Source organism: Mustela lutreola, chromosome 9, assembly GCF_030435805.1.
Source record: "Mustela lutreola isolate mMusLut2 chromosome 9, mMusLut2.pri, whole genome shotgun sequence".
Taxonomy (NCBI): domain Eukaryota; kingdom Metazoa; phylum Chordata; class Mammalia; order Carnivora; family Mustelidae; genus Mustela; species Mustela lutreola.
Window position 1 is genome coordinate 41244848 of NC_081298.1, and position 18449 is coordinate 41263296.

An 18449-nucleotide genomic window follows, 5' to 3' on the forward strand; every position below is an offset into this window, starting at 1 on the left:
TGCTGAAAAGCACTGACACCTGTCTAGTTTTTCAGGGGCAGAAGCTCAGGAGCTATAGCGGGTGTCAGCTGGGGACCCCACGGTGGGCAGTTGTGCGGTCAGTAACCCAGGACACACGCGAGGAGAACTGACCAGCTGGGAACAGAAGCTATAGAACTGTGGAGGAAGCGAGCTCATTTCTTTTCTTTTCTTTCTTTCTTCTTCTTCTTCTTCTTTTTTTTTTTTTTTAAAGATTTTATTTATTTATTTGACAGACAGAGATCACAGGTAGGCAGAGAGGCAGGCAGAGAGGTAGGCAGAGAGAGAGGAGGAGGCAGCCTCCCACCGAGCAGAGCCTGATGTAGGGCTCGATCCCAGGACCCTGAGGTCATGAGCAGAGCCTTAACTCGCTGAGCCGCCCAGGTGCCCCCAAGTGAGCTCATTTCTTAATGATCCTGCACCTCTTCTCTTTCCTCACAATGGAGAACAGCTTGACCACGCTTAAGTCGTCAGAAAACATTTCTAGTTTTCAGATTATAATTTTACAGGTTGAAAGAAAGGCTGGCATTACAGGGAGAGACTCTTGACATCCTCCAGGTGCCACCGTGAATACGAACACCCCCATCGTGACAGTGTCGTTGCCCTCAGATGCTGATCTTGCCAGTACAGGTGACAAACTGAGATACTCATACTGTTACATGTTACAGCTGTTGGTGGATGGGGCTCTTCTGTCCTTTCCTGGCTTGCAAGCATGTCTATAACATGCTGTAAAGGCTCCGTCGCTGCCATCACTGCCATCAGCACCGCCATCACCACTAGCTTCACTGCCATCACTGTCGCACCCAGAGGCCTGGAGTCTTCTCTGGAGCAGAGTCCACATTATGTACAGGACCCCCTTCAACCGTAAGATCAACTCTAGGTAGGTGGTGCTGGTTGTGTTTATCCTCACTCTGCAGATAAGGAAACTGATCAAGTGACATTAAAGGACCCCAAAAGGGCAGCACAGGGATTGAAGACTGGATGATCTGCCCCAAGGCCCACACTCTTAGTTACCATATTGCTTTTTACCCTTACTAAGGCCTTAGCTTATGAGATGAAAATGGGGAAGAAGTAAAGATGTAGCCTTGGGCTTGCTGCATGTTCTTAGTCCTTTCAAGAAAACTTCCTAGAAATCTCTTGGGTTCTTACTTCCAAAGGTGGCTATATTATTCTTGAAAGCTTTATCATTTTAGAGGATTTCACTTGTTTTCATTAATTACAGATCGCTCCTTGAAATGATGGACTATTAAGATGATTAGCAGAAACGTCTCCAAGTAGATGATAATGTTCCCTGAAATTCATAACTAAAAAATGCGCCTCTCACCAATCAACAAAAGTAAAACAGAAAACTCATTAATTTGGGGTTAATGTGGACAGATTTTCTGATATTCATTGAATAATTCAATGAGTCTGTGAGGCATGTGTGAAATACCATGGGATAGTTAAGAATTCAGTGAGATGTCAATACTGTTGCCTTCAAGTAACTTAAGAGTGCAACAGCGGAGGTATGAGACATAAAGCCAAACAGTGACAGGAGTCTTATCAGGAATGGAGGTGAGATTTCCTGAACATTATAGAATCAAACAAGTGTTTTAGACTCTTGTATTGCAGTGTGACAGAGAATTTTCATGTCTACTGAATCTACATGGAATAAAAAGGGGGGCACCTGGGTGGCAGAGTCGGTTAAGAGTCTGACACTTGGTTTCAGTTCAGGTCATGATTTCAAGGTCATGAGATCCAGCTCCTTAGCAGAGAGTCTGCTTGAGATTCTCTCTCTCTCTCTTCCCCCTGCCCCTCCCACTCATGCTCCCCTCATCTCTCTAAAATAAATAAATAAATCTTTAAAAAATAAAAGAACTCTGCTTGCATTTCATATGACCTTTCTATTTCATTTTTTCATTTCACATTTCTAGTAATTAACTCTCATTCATTTTGCAAAAGTACTGATAAATGATCAAGTATAGATAATTGGTTCTTTACCACTGAAGTCTGAGAAGCAGTATATTCTAAAGCTGTGGTTAAGGCCTAGTGTTAGTATCATACCACATCTTACTTATTAGAACTCAATCTGAGGGGTGGCCTGGGTGGCTCAGTCCTTAGGCGTCTGTCTTTGGCTCAGGTCCTGATCCTAGGGCCCAGGGATGGAGCCCCACATCAGGCTACTTGCTCAATGGGAAGCCTGCTTCTTCCTCTCCCACTCCCCCAGCTTGTGTTTCCTTTCTCGCCATCTATGGCTGTCAAATAAATAAAGAAAATCTTAAAAAAAAAAAACAAACTCCATTTGATACCCATTTGGATATACATATAAGAATATACTACATATGTTTTTTATATATAATACTTGCATGTAATATTAAAGTCACAAAAATATCTTTAAAGATATTCTGAGTTTATACTCTTTGGTAATTCAGAGAAGAAATAAATCTTCATAGGAATTATGTGACATCAAGGCTAAAGATACGCCTTAAAAATACACAAAAGCAGGAGCAATTGAGATTCAGAACCTTTGATGAGCCATGAAGCAAATATTTAAAAATCAACAATTAACGATAAGCATTTTTCCTTAAATGAAAAAAGACAAGGTTATAATGAAAGGTCACTCTTATCGTTGTGTCCAAATAACAGATGAGGACAAAAGAGATGAGAAATACTGTGTTGTTCTAGAGTTTTTTCAGTTGTAGAACACTGCTTGGCATAGAGTAGGTGCTCAATTGCTGAATGGAAAAAAAAAAAAGATAGTGAAGAATAAATAACCAGGGGTACCTGGGTGGCTCAGTGGGTTAAAGCCTCTGCCTTCAGCTCAGGTCATGATCCCAGGGTCCAGGGATCAAGCTCCGCATCAGGCTCTCTGCTCAGCGGGGAGCCTGCTTCCCCCTATCTCTCTCTGCCTGCCTCTCTGCCTACTTGTGATCTCTGTCTGTCAAATAAATAAATAAATAAAATCTTAAAAAAAAAAAAAAGAATAAATAACCAGGCAGCGGATCTTAGTTAACACTGTGGTATAATGCTGGAAGATATTTTTTCAAAGGAGGAGCCATTTCTTTAGGGGAAGACCCAGTTGCGTTCCAAACTTAGAGCATGCTAATATTTAAAGAGAGGGGCTTGCTTTGAAGGATGTTCTAGTACGAGCTGAGGCTTTGTCTGTGACCAGGTGTAAGACCTTTCTCTATCCTTCTCAGGACTTGATTTCCTTGCCTGTACAACAGAGATGATAATAGAGCTTACCTCACAAGCTAAGTGGGAGGAGCACATGACATATGAGCCTTTCGCTCATGCCCAGTGCTCAGTTAATCCTTAGGAAATGAGAGATAGCAGGAGCATTCCGTGGAAGCAGACGATGCTGCCAATTTTGCACCATCCCGACCTACAACAATGGCAATTTTTTACGGTTTGACCTAATGGTAAATGTATCTGGCTTCAAATACAGTAAGAAGAACCTTTCTGGTCAAAATAGCTCATCAGAAACCGATATATCTGTTTCCTGTCACCTCCACTATCATATCTGCCAACGTCTGTCTCCTGGGCTGCTGTCCAAGCTACAAGAAGGGATGTATGAGCCTGGGAGGCACATCCTGTGTGGGGGCCGTGGCTATCAGAATCCTCTGACCACTTGAGGGCAGGGTCCACCCAGGACAGGCACACCTGCACAGAACTGGTTCCTCCAGGGCTACCAGGAGGGAAGCCAGAGAGAGATCCTCCTGTCTCACAAACCTTCAAAGATTCTTCAGCTCTTTGGGAACCAAACCATTGGGTGGGCTTTCCAGCATGAGAGGCCAACTAGAGCTGGCCCAATAACTTTGTGTGAGCGGAGCGCACACAAGGTTATCAGTGAGACACACACCAGAGGCCATATTTCTACCTCTCCCCCTCCCATCGTCACCTTCTCGATGGCTTTTTATGGGGCCATATAGGCAATGCTACACCCCCAGGCTCCCACACCCACACCACCACCGCCGCATGCACAGCTAATACCACTCTTTCCATAGGAAGAAAATCCGTTTCCCAAGCATCTCATGACAGTTAGAAATTCCTATCAGTACCCACCGGTTTTACAAATAATTATTGTAACAGATTATATATCATGATGACAACGGAGTGTCTATGTCTTTGAGATGAAAATACTTTATACTTTCTGCTGATAAACTCAGACACAAAGTCCAAACTTTGGACACATTTTAATAAAAAGGTAGATCAAAACATAATGAATACCTGCTCAAAATGCTGCTTTATAGAGCCTACTCGGGGTGAGGCAGTTTATAAAGTGGCATGTCTGGATTTAAAAAATTGTCAGACAATTCCTTTTGAGCAAACACTATATATACTAGTGTGTACTGGTTCAAACGTAGTCTACCGAAATCCAATTTTCTGTATATGTTTATGTATTTAGTTTATCTCTAGGTCAAGTTTCATAAAGGAAATTTAAATATATTCTCTTAGAAGGAAAGAAATGTCTCATTTCTCTTTACAGTCTATATAACACCTAGCACTGTCTCCAGCATGTATAAGGAATTACATAAATGTATACTGAATTAAATCAAATGGGAAACTCAGGGAAAGTAATTATGTTAATTTTCACATGAAAATAACACTAAATCAAATGGTGACTTCGGATATTTGATGAAAAAAATAAAGTCACAATAGTCGTGGGAAATTAACTCAAGAATCTCAGATTAATTTTCCATTAAAGTGAAATTGAATTATACTCGCTCTTGCAAAGGACATGATATGCTAATATTTAACCATCAAAATTAGGAGAAATACATTTAATTTAAAACGTAAGTGCCTATTTCCACGAGGTGTGGGATCCATTCTTTAAAGGCTGATGCCACAAGTAACAGTCACAAGCAATGGAAGGGGTCCTTGCATAGGCAGAGACATTAACACAGAACTCTGTTCCTCAGCTCTGTTGATGGCTTTAGTAGGGCTAAGTGACTAGGGAGGAAAGACTGAAAGAACAAACGTGGGTCCACTTAAATACCAGGAATGAAAGAGGACCCTGAGCTGGGTTCTGACCCTGGAGGCTAGAATGGAAAGAGAAGAGTTCACCAAGGGCAGAGCTCACAAATGCACAGCACTCAGAGGGCCAATGTGTCTTCTGACTGAAGCCCTGAGAAGCTAAGCATGGCAACAGTCTATTTCCTGTTGGTTCATACACTTGCTTCTATATCCCATCACCCTTCACATTCCCATTAAAGACAAGTCTAGATGAATGAGGCAGGTAAAGGTTCGGAAAAGAAAACCAAACCCACTTCTATCGTTATTTTTACGTTTTTTTATGATACAACAGACCTTTAAGAGAATTTAATCGAGCAGGCTCACCACGCTCATCATTCCCTTGAAGGCAAGTTCTTCAGTTGTCAGGGTTGTGCCAACTCATAGAATGATTTTCAGAAATCTGCCATGATTTATCCAAGGCTCAGACATCATAAATCCAGAACTTCGAGCACGTCTCTCTCACAGTAGAACTCAAATGGCCAGGAAACATGGCTACTCCTGGAAAAGTCTTTCTTTATAAGTTCTAGACGAGGATCTCAAAGCACTCAACTGTCCCTTGTGGGCCACAGTCTCATAATTGTTCATTTCTCACTGGTTTCCACTTCTCCTCCTCTTTTGCTCTCATTGGACCCTCCCAGCCTCTGGATATCTCCCGAATCCTTGGTTCCCTGGCATTAAGTCGCCCTGGCTGTCAGTAGGAATGAGAATAATACCTCATTTTTATGTAGAACTTCAGCATTCAGAAGGGGCTCTCTTGGGCCTTCTCTTACTTGATTTCACTTGCAATAGGTCTTATTATTATTCCTCTTAAAGAAGTAGTGAAGCGGACTTTGCAAGGCCCCATGAAAGCTTGCTGACAGGAGATTGCAGTCAGCTATTTGTAATTTCATCCTGCCCACCTCGGTGGCAAGAGATACCACCTAGGAACCAGCGACCGTGCCTTTGCACAAAGACTCAGCCTCATTAGCATCAGATTCCAACCAAATGAGCGACTCTACCTTGAAAAGAAATACAAACCACATAAAGCAGCCCACAATGCCCACTGGCAGTGAGTCCCTTGGAAAAACAACAGTTGTGTTGAACCAAAGTTCTCTATGTAGCCAGCTCAGAAGATAAAATTAAAATAAGCCAAACAAAACCTAACCGTGACTAAAATAGGTATGTGTCTTTTTGCTTCCAGCTCTCTCAAAAAAGTAACAATAATGCAATACTATATATCTTCAGTTAATTAATGCAAATTTTTTTTTTTTTTTTTTTTTTTTTTGCAGCAAGCTTTTGTACCTCATTCTCTATTACAGACCATCTGTCTCTGTGAATAGTTAGTTCTCACCCACAGCCTGCTTCCTAACCCTTAGAATAAATGTTATCTCCTCCCAAGCCAAAAAAACGTTCTGTTAGACCAGAGTCGGATAAGGGCTTACATCTCGAGTAGATGGATACTGTTACTTTCTCATGTACACAGCAGCCACCTCTGGTGTTAATGAAGCTGCACCTTCACGCCCGTGAACAAGAGCCATGGTGTTTATAACATGAACAACTCTAACTGGTCAATCAGACGGCACAATTTCTACCCAGAGAAAGAAAAGCTTAATTCCGTTACCTCTAAGTGACTTCGCCTCTCAGCAATCACACGTTCATCCTTGTTTCCAAATAGTTTCTTTGGAGGAAACTCAAGGGTAGCAAGCTGAAAGACATATTTTATAAGAGATGGATTAATATCACACCAATGACCCTTGGGTGTTTACTAATCTATTGTTTAGAGTCACTATCATGGGGCAAAAAGGGGAAGATGTTGGGAGTTTAAAGATGGCAGGTCTTCCCTTGCTTTGTCACCAACTGACTGCGTGACCTTGAACAGACAGGGCAAGATTCCATGACCGTCAAATGAGGAGGGACGGGGACTCAAAGGAAAAAAACAGATCTGAGTCTCAGTATTTTGTCTCAGGCAATGTATTAGATGCTTGGCCAGATGGTGTTTCACAAGTTTATTTGTTAAAACACAAGTTTGTTCTTCTTTTAGTCCCCTTCTTACACTAGAATTCAATTATTTTTGTGCTGAGCTAAGAATGTGAAAACTTAACTTGCACACTACCTGAACATTTTATAAAATAGTTCTGAGACCATTGTTCAGGTTCTTTAAACATTACATATTGCCTTTTTATAGCTGCTGTTACAAATGAAGAATTCCTGTGCGAAAAGAGGACCTCTCTTTGAATCTTTTCACCTCGTTCCTTAGAGAATAAAGGTTCAGAATTTGTTTTGAGCCAGGTCTTCGGATTTCATAGTTATTTTCTTTGTGCTTCTCTTCTTGGAGGTATTAAAATTGTAATAAAAAGATAAGTTTTATTATAGACTGGGAGGCAAGAAAGAACTGTATAATCTGGTGAGAACCTGACCAGCCAGTGCTGCTCTGGTTGAATGAATGCTAAGCAGCAGTAATTGCTGGTGTTGATGAAATTCACTACGCCCTGCCTTCCTCACCTGGTCGGGTTCAGACAAATCGAGAAGTCAATGAAGAATTATCAAGAAAAAATGAACAATATTTCTTCCACAACATGCCACAAATCCCTGTTTTATATATATGCAAATCTCTTACTTGATTTAAATTTTTATTACCACAGCGGGAATCAAAAATTAAGAACTGGCATTGATACACACAGTGCCTCAATATTAAAGTATAAGAATATACCGTAAGTGAACAACTTGATGAATTTTCAACATCTCAACACACTGTAACTGCCACCAGGAGGACATGCCCAGCACCCAGGAACTCCCCCAAGCACTCCCAGTCATGCCCTCCCGAACTCTAGAAAGGTTGACCCTAGCTAGCCCGACTTCCAAGAAGTACAGCTCAGCGTTGCCTATTTTTGACTTTATGTAAATGGTACCATGCAGCACGAACTCCTTGGTGCCTGCCTTTGCCACGCTGCCCCATGTTTGTGAGATCCATTCATGTTGCTGTGTGTGTCAACAGTTTGCTCATTCATTCCTGTGGCAGTGTACTACTCCATTACATGAATATTCCGTTTATTTGTTCAACAGTCTTTCGTTACTGGGCTTTTGGTTTTAGGCCATTAGGAATTGCGCTGCTGTGAATATTTTCCCAAAGGCATTCTAATGAACTTATGCGGGGATTTCTGCTGGTCAGAGTCTTGGGAGTAAAAATGCTGCATCTTGGGGTATGAAAGTGTTCAGCTGTACTCGAAATGATCAAATGGTTTTCTGAAGTGGTTTAACTACCTGACACTCCCACCAGTAGTGACTGAGAGATCAACTGCTTCCCATTAGCTCCAAGATCTAGTGCTGTGGCTTCTCGCCTTAGCAATTCTGGTGGGTATGCAGTAGTTTCTACTGTGGTTCATGTTCGTATTTCTCTAATGACTAATGATGTTGAGCATCTTTTCACATACACACTGACCATCTGATTAGTCATTTTTGGTAAGTGTCTGTTCAACTCTTTTGGTCATTTTTTATTAGGTATCTTTTTTTCTTATTTACAGTAATTCTCCCTTTTACTCTCTTCAAGGTATCTCTGATGACTTTATGGCCCTTTTCTAAAGTTTACTTCATTTGGGCAGACATTCACTCCTTTCATACTCTAGCACTCTCTCTACCAAAGCAGAGAAAACTGTGGAGGGATGGGGTGCACCACCCCTTCTCCTCCCTCTCTCATCAGGTTCTAATTCTGTTGCTGACTCTGAGTTTTAAAGTCAGTTCAAGAAGTGAAAGACCATGGGCACTGAGGTAAGACAGACCTAGTCTGAATCTTGGCTCGACCACTATCTAGCTGACTAGTCATGTTTCTCTCTGCCTAAATACTCTCTGCTGAAAAGGCAGAAAATGATACTAAATTTCACGAGGTTTCTGTGAAGATTCAGTGAAGTAACAACACAGAGAGTTTAGCTACTGTTCTTACTTGCTAGAGATCTGCTTATGACTAAGAAAGCACCTTGCCATTTCCTCTTGGACCCTCTTCCTATCCCTGGATTGGTGATGTGGCTTCGAGAAGCACAGGGTTTTCTGGAACCCTGGCCTCACAAGCACACACACACTTCCCATATGTTGCAGCTTAGAGAAGACAGGTACACCAAGAGTGTCTTTTGGGCTTCATCCAGCCCTGATTTTATCTTGTACAGTGTGTTTCTCCCCACTGTGGTGATGCTGGAACCTTGGCAGGCCTGCTTTCACAGTTGGTTGTTTTGTCATTTTCTTATATGGCTGATGAGGTGATGTAGTTTCTGTCAGGGGAAATTTATAGTCACACTTGCGTGCTCAATCAGAAATGGTGCACTAAAAGGACTTCAGGCAGCTGAACCAGGTGGGAAGTAAGCATTTAAATGTCCCCGTCATCCCCAGCAAATACTCTATTCTGAAGCGGAGGATAAAATTTGGGGCTGTTAATATCCACCCTGTGAAATAAGTATGTATAAATTATGTGTAATACTGTCGTTCAGATTTTAGGGAAAAAAGGGTACCTGTTAACAACTTTCAGGCATATAATCAGGGGACTATAATATTCACCCATTTAACTTTAGAGACAAGGAAATGCGGTTCCAGAGTTAGGTGACACAGAAAAGTTCGCAGTCACCGGGTGGCTGGGTCCACATGAGGAATTGACGCTGACTCTACGAGTCTCACCACATGCCATAGCGGGGGCCCACAATGTATGGAATAATCCCTTTGACATCCTCGTGGCTCCAGTATCCAGATGGAGGAAAGTAACCCTTCCTTAAGTATATCAAACCAGAAAAATGATGTGGAGCTGCTAAACAGTGGTTGCAAGAGCAGCTAATAGCACCTCACTGAGGACGGGTACCCATGAAGGGAGCAGGAACACAACAGGGGAGAGCAACAGCAGTGGGAGTAACAGGTAAGGGGCTAGGTTGGGAGGCAGGCTCCCAGCAGGATTCCTGGGACCCTTAAGTTTAGTCGGACCCTATCACCTTACTTCTCTCCCTATAAAAAGTCAGAATGATGGCGGCTCTCCTTATATGTAGCTGAAGGGACACAAAGAGGAAGAGAATGACCAGAAGCAGAAGTTCCAATGTGATTCTCAATAGCAAGGCATGGTCCTGGGCCCAAGTGCTACTGGTGGGGCTGGGGCACAGGCAAACTAAAGTAGAAAGGCAAGGCTGTGAGATAAATTTAGAAGAACACCACCTTCATTAAAATAATTATATTTACATCAGAAACAGCTCTTCAACTCTCTTCCTCCCAGTAGTATGGAAATGACCTCCATTTCTCCTTTTTTAGAGAAATCTTAACATGGCTTTTTAGCCCTTGCTATCTATAAGCTCTTAGGCTAAATGAGATGAAATTGCCAATTTTGTAAGTTTAAAATGGTTGAATATCAGCAATTTCACCTGGTTAAACCCTGCATAAAACTTTTGACATTTTTAAGCAACCACTAGGGCAAAAGATACATTCCCATCTGCTTTACCTGCCAAGCGTAAGAATTCTCATTTGATGGATTATCAGTTGGCTATATCAAACTGATATTCCTTCAAAAGAATATTTCTCTTAAAGTACCCCAAAATAATACTAAACTAGAAATATATTAAAATATCCAGGGCAATGAAATGGCTAAGGAGTTGGGAACATAGGTAGGTGGTGCAGGAGGCCATTTGGGGACCAATAGCTGTCGTTGACCCAGAACATTCTGTCACGGTCACCTGAATCAGGCCATCCTCCAGAAGGGTAAAAGGACACCATTGTCTTTACCTGGACTAGGGAAAGAGGACAGCAATTACTGCTTTGTTCTCAAGACCGTAATATTATAAAAATCCACGGAAGAGTTTCAAAACCTAGGATAGATAAAGGCCTAAACTGACTTTTTCTCTCTGCAAGTACGAAGTGACTGCCTCATTTACTTTATTTTATTTTATTAATTGATTGCCTCATTTATTTTAAAACAGACAGCAAAAGCAATCCTCTGTAAGTTTCATTTCTGGGTTGTGAATTAATTAAATGGTCCAAATAATTTTTAAAAAGGATAATTTACCAAGATCCCCAGAGCCACTGGTCAGGATAAAGTATGTGGAGAGCCAAAACAAGCAAAGAAATCACAAAAAGGAAACAAATGAGAAACAGAAACTCTTATTTGCTGAAAGTGCCATCTGAAAAGTAATTATTTCCAACAAATTAACAATACAAGAATGGGCTAAAGGGGGGGCGATTCCAAACTCTCCCTGACTTTTCCATTCATGTCCAACATATAGCAGCATCTTTTGTGTGCTTGCTTGGTTTCTCATGTTGCACAGAGATTTCTAAGTAAGAGATACTACTGGACATTTTCACTTCTTCTCAAGTTCTTTATATTCATAAATTTTCATTTTTATTGCCTCATTTTTTAATCTAGCAGATGGTCTAGATTTGATTTCCATGAGAAACACTGTCAGGAACAGTGAATGGCAATCTGTAGGTAGAGGAGAGGCTCCTCTGATTTCCTCTGTCACCTGTGACAAAGGAAATACAGTGGCCCACATTTCTAAAAAAAAAAAAAAAAAACAAAAACAACAAAAAAAAACACAGTTCCTTAAGTCCTATATTCCTTACAATAGCTAAATTCTAGAGGGACACAGATAAATAGTTCTGACTCATCTACAAATTATCAAAATACTGGGATTCGGTAACAAGGGAAAAATAATTTTCTTTATAGAAGATTTCATTTTCATAAAGAACAAGTGCCACCATTCTCCCCTTATACCTTTCACAGAGGGAGTGTCTCGTGTTGAAAAGTATGATTCTAACAAAAATAATCTTTCTATACACCATAACATGTAAGGAACCAGTTCTGGTTAAAGATGGTGGAGCTCATCTTCTTCAAAAGCACCATCAGAAACAACAGAAGAGATGAAAAGGAAACACTCCGTCTCCAGACTAGGAAACTGCCACAGCCCCGTACTGCAGGCCAGGTGGCACCCAGGGAAAGCACTGCTGAGGGCCTTCCTCACCTCACCTCCAAACTGTGGGCTCCATGAGTGATCCACCAAAGCAAACATCCAAACTCTCGGGCATTCCTACTACACTGTGATTAAAGAGGCTAAAAATCTAGGGACAGGGAGAAGGTGGGGGACACCTGCAGCAAACAGGAAGGTAAGAAGGGGCCGTGGGTAGAAGAACCTGGAGAAGCTCACAGTGTTAGAGGGAAGAAAGGTCTGAGGGAAAGCGGTTGACCCTACAGTGACCCCACAGCCCTCGTGAACACCAGAAAATAAGGGAACAAGTGTCTTAAAACAAAGAAAAAACTGGTGGAAAGAAATTCAGAAAAATTTCAGGCAGTTTAGGTAAGGAGTAGGTTGCTGTCTTCATTATCCCCAATATTTGTCCCCCCTTGCCCTTGTGATAAACCAGTTACTTCGCTCAACAATTAGTCCATTTCACTTAAAGATGAGAAGTAAGGGGCTCCTTGGTGGCTCAGTTGGTTAAATGTCTGCCTTCGGCTTGGGTCATGATCTCAGGACCTGGGATCAAGTTTTGCAAGAGGCTCCCTGCTCATAGGGAGCCTGCTTCTCCCTCTGCCCCACACTCCCCCACATCCTGCCACCTGTGTGCGCTCTCTCTCTCTCAAATATTAGACGTGCGTTAATAATAACGTATCAGTATTAGTTCACTTGTTGTGACGTAGGTACTATACACATGTAAGCTGTTAATAATAGGGAAGCCGTATATCTAAGGCTATTAGAATAGAATCTCTGGTTTCTGATGTGACACGTTAGAAGCTTGGAAGCCATCGTCTTTGTCCTCACAACAAGAAACAGGCTGAACAGACTAGATGTTGAAAGACTCAACAGCTCTTCTTTGATCCGTCCGAGAACTGAGGCTATGGGCAAACTGATGTCCCCAAACTGGGGAGACAGGTAGGCGGAGACAGAATAACAGCCTCGTGGGCGCAGAAGCCTGTACTGGGGCCAGGAAGAGTCCGGAAACCTTCCAGATGTAACCCGGGAGTTACTGGAGGCTCAGTGCAGAGCGGTATTTGCCTTACAAGCTTGGTGTCTGGGTGGGGTCCACATACTTCTGTTACTTTTACCTCCACCCACGTCTTCACTGGGAGATGACAGAAAAATCCACTACTTTCTGGCAAGAGGAGAGAAAAAGTAACCATTTTGAAATATATCCAGAGCCTGCACTCAAGGGAAACTCTTTTACTGGAATCTAACCATTACATTGGGTAACCAAAGCCTAACCAACCTAGGGAGAGTGGAATGCCCAACAGCAGGCTCACTGGAAAAGGAAACCTGATCAAAGGCCTTCCCCTCCTGCCACACCTCGCCACGCATCAGGGGAGGTTCCCGCACAACAGATTACAGATCAAAGAACTGCAAGCCTCGGATTATACTGAAGAAGTCTCTAGGAAAACCCAAAGGGTTTCCTCTCTAGGGGAGACCCAACCAAGGGCACTGGGGGAAAGGTGAGCTTCCGAAACCACAGCTACAGCAAACTGGAAACACCATCTGCATCCCAGCCTGGGAACCTAGAACCTCACACCAATAGGCCCATCTACCTCAGTCCCTTTTAGGCAATACACCATATCTGGCTTTCAGCAAAAACTGAACAGGGCATGCTGAAAGGTAAGAAACAAACAAACAAACAAACGAAAAGCATCTAAACTATTCTCAAATAAAGAAAGCTGACTGAACAATCAGTACAACCACACCCTCTGTGCCTACTCCTCATCTAGCCTCCCTACCCCCAAACTGCTTAAAAAAAAAAAAATTAATTGGAATGAAAGTCCCAGTAGAAGAAACAGAAGTAGAATAAATAAAATGAAAACAGATGAGCATAAAGTACATAAAGAAAATAACCCAACATGAAATGTGCTAAGGGAAAGGGAATGTGACCCACAGGTTTAGACCTAACCGAAGTGTCTTTCAAGTGTGCAGGCCACAGAGAGACATTCTCTCTCTGCACGTAAAAACTCAAAACACATCAAGGGGCATCTTTTCCAAAAGGTACTGGATGATTAAAAATAACCAACCAAGAGCAGCACCATATAAAGATCTCAGGAATGAAGAAATGATGGTAAAGTAATCACTGTCTCTGTTTAAACTCACAACCAAGAGGGAAATATATCTGGCTTAGGTATAAAAGAATGTGAATGCTATATAATTGACAATGTAAAATAATAATATAAAATTACTTTTAAAATTCAGAAGATGGGAGTTAAAGCGTGCTAATTTTGTCTTTGTTACAAGAGTCAGTTGGTGGATGTGAGAGTGATCTGGGTGGGGCCTGTGTCACCCTACAATTCGCCAGAGCTGACTCAGTTGATCTGGCTGGTTAGGCGGGTGTCCCCTTCCTCTCCATGTGCTCCCTCCACTGCTCCATGTGCGTCCCTCCCCCTGGAAGCTTCCTGTCCAGTTGGTCAGTCATAGAGGATGACTTCCCCCACTAGAGGAAGGACTGTTCTTCGGTCAAGGGTATACGAGTAGCTGCACTCCTCTGCTAGGACCTTCAAATGCATGCTCAAAAGTCAATTGATTGTTCATAAAAGGGAAACACAAGTGATAATTTGTAAAATGGAAACACATTTGAAAACTAGCAACTCACATTCTTATGTTTGTTTATAATCCTTCTGCTTAAAGTCACATATATTTTAGAGAACTTATAACTTCTGGCAGAGCAACATTTAATTTGAAGTTCAGCAATTTCTTCAGTTTTATTTCATTTTCTTTCACTTTTGACACCTTCAAGTAAAATTAAATTTAATGTTAGCAATTAAAGATAGGATATCTAGAATGAACCTAACGTTATAAAGGTATTGCATTCTTTCTTCTTTTTCTCATTTTAATTTTTTTCCCAACTTACATATCCATCCTTTTATCCATGCCTATCCATTTAAGTACTTAAGATAATGTTTATTAAATAGTAACATTAATTATATTTAGAGAATGATTTTGGGCTATCTGTTGCTTTCTCCCTATATTATATGAAATTTTTATAAATGAGCATGCATCATTTTTATAGAAACAATAAAAAGTGATTATTCTCTTTTACAGATTTAATGGAACAGTTAAATTAACACCATATGTCTTTTTCTTTTAATAACCTGGGATTTGGGGCAATCAGATTTCAAGTCTCAGTTCAGCAATGAGCTGCTGGTACAATGTACGAAAACTAGTTTCTAGTTTTATCACTTGTGAAACCTGAAGGAGTTGAACGAAGAGGTTCAAGTTCCCTTTCAGCTCTGAAATTCTGTATCTCAAGTACCGTTGATTAAAATTGTATGTGGGACCTTAGAAGTAGCATTTCAGGTACCCAGGAGATGTTTTACCTATTCTCTTGGCTGTACTGCCTTTGAGGACTGTACTGACTTCCTGCAGATCTTTGCCGCATTCTTATCTGAAGACAGGCCAAGGCAGGTAGAAGGAAAATAGGGCCCAATACAGTAATGAAGCATGTGACTTCTGAAGAGGTTGTAGAACAGGAAAAGGACAGACACAAATGGGAATGCAGGATTCATGAGAAATCCCTTAAAATGGTACCTCTTCCTGCTGCAGCCGTTATCCCTGCCGCAGAAGTGGGAAATGATGTAAAGACATCTGAGCCCTTATGGGAAAATTGTACGTTAAAGTTAAAAATCATGACTAAGATCAAATAAATTGGATATCTGTGGAAGACATGGTAGTCCTGGAGAACACTGGAAGAAAACTTAGGAGCCCTATGGCCTACTTTGTATAATTATGAAATGTGATTATGCAAACTAAAACACAGGAAACAAACAAATGAGGGTAAAACAGCACATTTCTTTGGCCTAAGAGAAACATTATGACAAGCTTGTTCTGCAATTCAGTAAGTAAAACATATTCTAAAGACAAAAAGACTGAAATAAAAGCCATTAGAAGAATGAAATCAGTAATTTTGAGGCCTACCAATTTCCAGTGAAATTTGTCTTTCCCTTCTTCAGTGATTGTGGAGTCTAAAAACCCGTTATTAACTTTATTCTGAACAATGGGCCTCTAATTTTATAGATTGAACAACAGATCTACATGAAGAACAATCAACAAAGATAAGACACCTAGTAGCTGCTTATAACTAACAGCCACTTTATGGAATTATGTGTGAATCTCAGTTTAAGGAAAATGAAAGCATTGAGAATCTATTCATCCATCATGCTAGCTAGCCACGTATCTATGTATCAGCAACGTAGTCAGCATTCTCTGTTGCTTTGTAATCTTTCTTAATGATCTCAGAGTGAAATGTTCATCTCCAAGTTGCTTTTTCTCTTTCTGATTCCCGGTGAACTGACACAGCCCAATTACCTTCAAAGACCCATCACGCTCAAACCCTGACTTCAATGTTGACTAGATTATAATAAGATAGGTCGGCCCCTCTGCTGCCATCAAGAAGACAAATTATACATAATGGAAAAGTTTGCTTTTCCTATAAGCCTTTCTCTTTTGGCCAAGTTCACTTTTTAGGTTAGCCAGCCCCTTATTAAGTCCAGGTGGTCTCAGAGGCAACAGACAGCACAGATTTTGATAAATGGCATCGCTATTCCTCTGGATATAAATAAAGGCGGCCCTTATACAAAAATTTAAATGAGTGATAAAAAGTCTTGCTTCTGTTTTATGATTTTATAACAATTAAGCTGCTGAAACTAGATTATAAATCACTGAAAGAAAACTGAAAACAACTAATAAAGTGTGGAATCTTTACTAATGAAAGAAAAACATTTGACTTCTGTTAACACCTAATAAAAGTGTATTTTATTTTCATTCCTCATTTGTTAGGTATTTTTTTTTTCCCTTACTCCTGTAACACTTGGCTACCTAAGTAGTACCCAATTTTTAAAGACCGGGGGGTGGGGGGGGATTCTTCCATCTGGCACTCTAATTGGTCAAATTAACCAGTCTTTTACAAATAGACATACCTTCACAATGACTGACAGCATTTGAAACATCCACCCCCTGCGGGTCTGTGGCTGTAAATTATAGCCACTCCAGCTTTTGAGAAATGCAAATAATGAAAACTCATCAAAGAGCTGCCATAATTCTCAGAGCTGACGAGGTGGGAGCATTTCTGACTACTGAAAATTAATAGCAGCTTCCAAGGCCTTATAAGAACAGCTGTCACTGAGAAATATACTCACAAACAAATAAGCAATTCTCTTCCAAGTTCTGTTAGAGGCATGAAGGAGCGACTCTTCAGAACAATCTAGGGGGATTACTGAAGGAGCGACGAATTACCTTTGGACCTTTGATATGAGAACAAGCACACCCCCAATATTTATGAATACCTTGCTACATGCCTCACCCCGAGCCGGGCACATTCGTGACTCTTCTTGAATATCTGCTGAATGAGGGAGCAAGGCAGGCCTCTGTGCTGATGGTCCATGTGGAGCAGCCAGCAATTACAATGAGGACACACCACTGACAGAGCTGCTGTCCTGCTGTTATCGAAGTGCTGAAACTCAGAGTCATCCTGGGTATAAAACTGTCACTGGGCACTCAGTAAAAACTGCACTGACCTGGTCATATTCGGCATAAGGATTGTAACTTTTCCACGTAAAATCTTACTCCTCCCAAAGCCAGTCTCAATTTTATTTAGGCATGAGCCAGGAAAGACAGATTTGAGGACATTCATATGGGCTGCAATGATTTTTGAAAGTGAGAAATGTTTCAGATTTGTGAGAATTTAATATTGCATATTTAAGAATAATTATACAGTTGGACTTACTCAAATGCTTGCATTTTCCATTTTTTATTATGATGTTAGTTGCCCCTTTCAGGGACGGAAGCATGGCAGGAACCTATCATTGTCACACATTTCACAGAAGAAACCCAGTTTCTAGTTCTCCGTGGGGACTTGCTTATGTAACAGATTTTTGCAGAGAAGGCATGTTCTCTGTGGTCTCATCTGGGGCATTCTGAAAACTCCCTCTTCTTGAAGGAACACGGTCATGGAGAAGGAGACTCAAAACAAAGAAGGACTAGAAATCTGGAGACATGAACCTCGCCTACACCCCAAGTCTTGGTGCAACTTGCAACAAAACTCTGGGCATTTGAGTCCTCATGTCTAAAATGAGAAACCATGCTGTACCCATGCTGTACCATCACCCATGGTGAACTTACATTTTGTAGAGTGCAAACGGGTCCAACCCCTGCTATAGAAGTCTTCTCGTCAGCTACGCTATGCTTCAGAGTTTTGGGTGGTCAAAGAAACAATCCACATGCTCTCACTCTCTAGGCTTAAACTCGCCTGTCATTAACTTTGACAAGATTATTGGTCCCTGGAAATTACCTTTTAGAACTGGTGGCCTATAATAATGAAAAATCAACTAATGCTCCCAAGGTGGATGCAAAAGAAATGACAGGTAGCACATTAACTAGTGGCCCGAAGGGCATCGTTTGGGGAATTTGGTCCTTAACTACACACTCTTAGGCCCCACATTGGATTTACCAAATCAGAATTTCCTAGTGTGGCGCCTGTGC

The 18449-nt window shown here is 41.3% G+C and overlaps 1 protein-coding gene across 3 annotated transcripts in view; it reads right to left on the bottom strand.

The window, feature by feature from the left end:
- Window positions 1-18449, bottom strand: part of KIF16B (kinesin family member 16B) — a 279324-nt gene that overhangs the window by 26494 nt on the left and 234381 nt on the right. For 2 of the 3 annotated variants that reach the window (XM_059134083.1, XM_059134082.1), the window contains one exon: window positions 6614-6697. In XM_059134083.1, coding sequence (XP_058990066.1) covers window positions 6614-6697 — 84 coding nt within the window. Of the gene's footprint in view, window positions 1-6613; window positions 6698-14565; window positions 14703-18449 lie in introns of those variants that run through there. The other variant, XM_059134084.1, reaches the window with a different exon arrangement.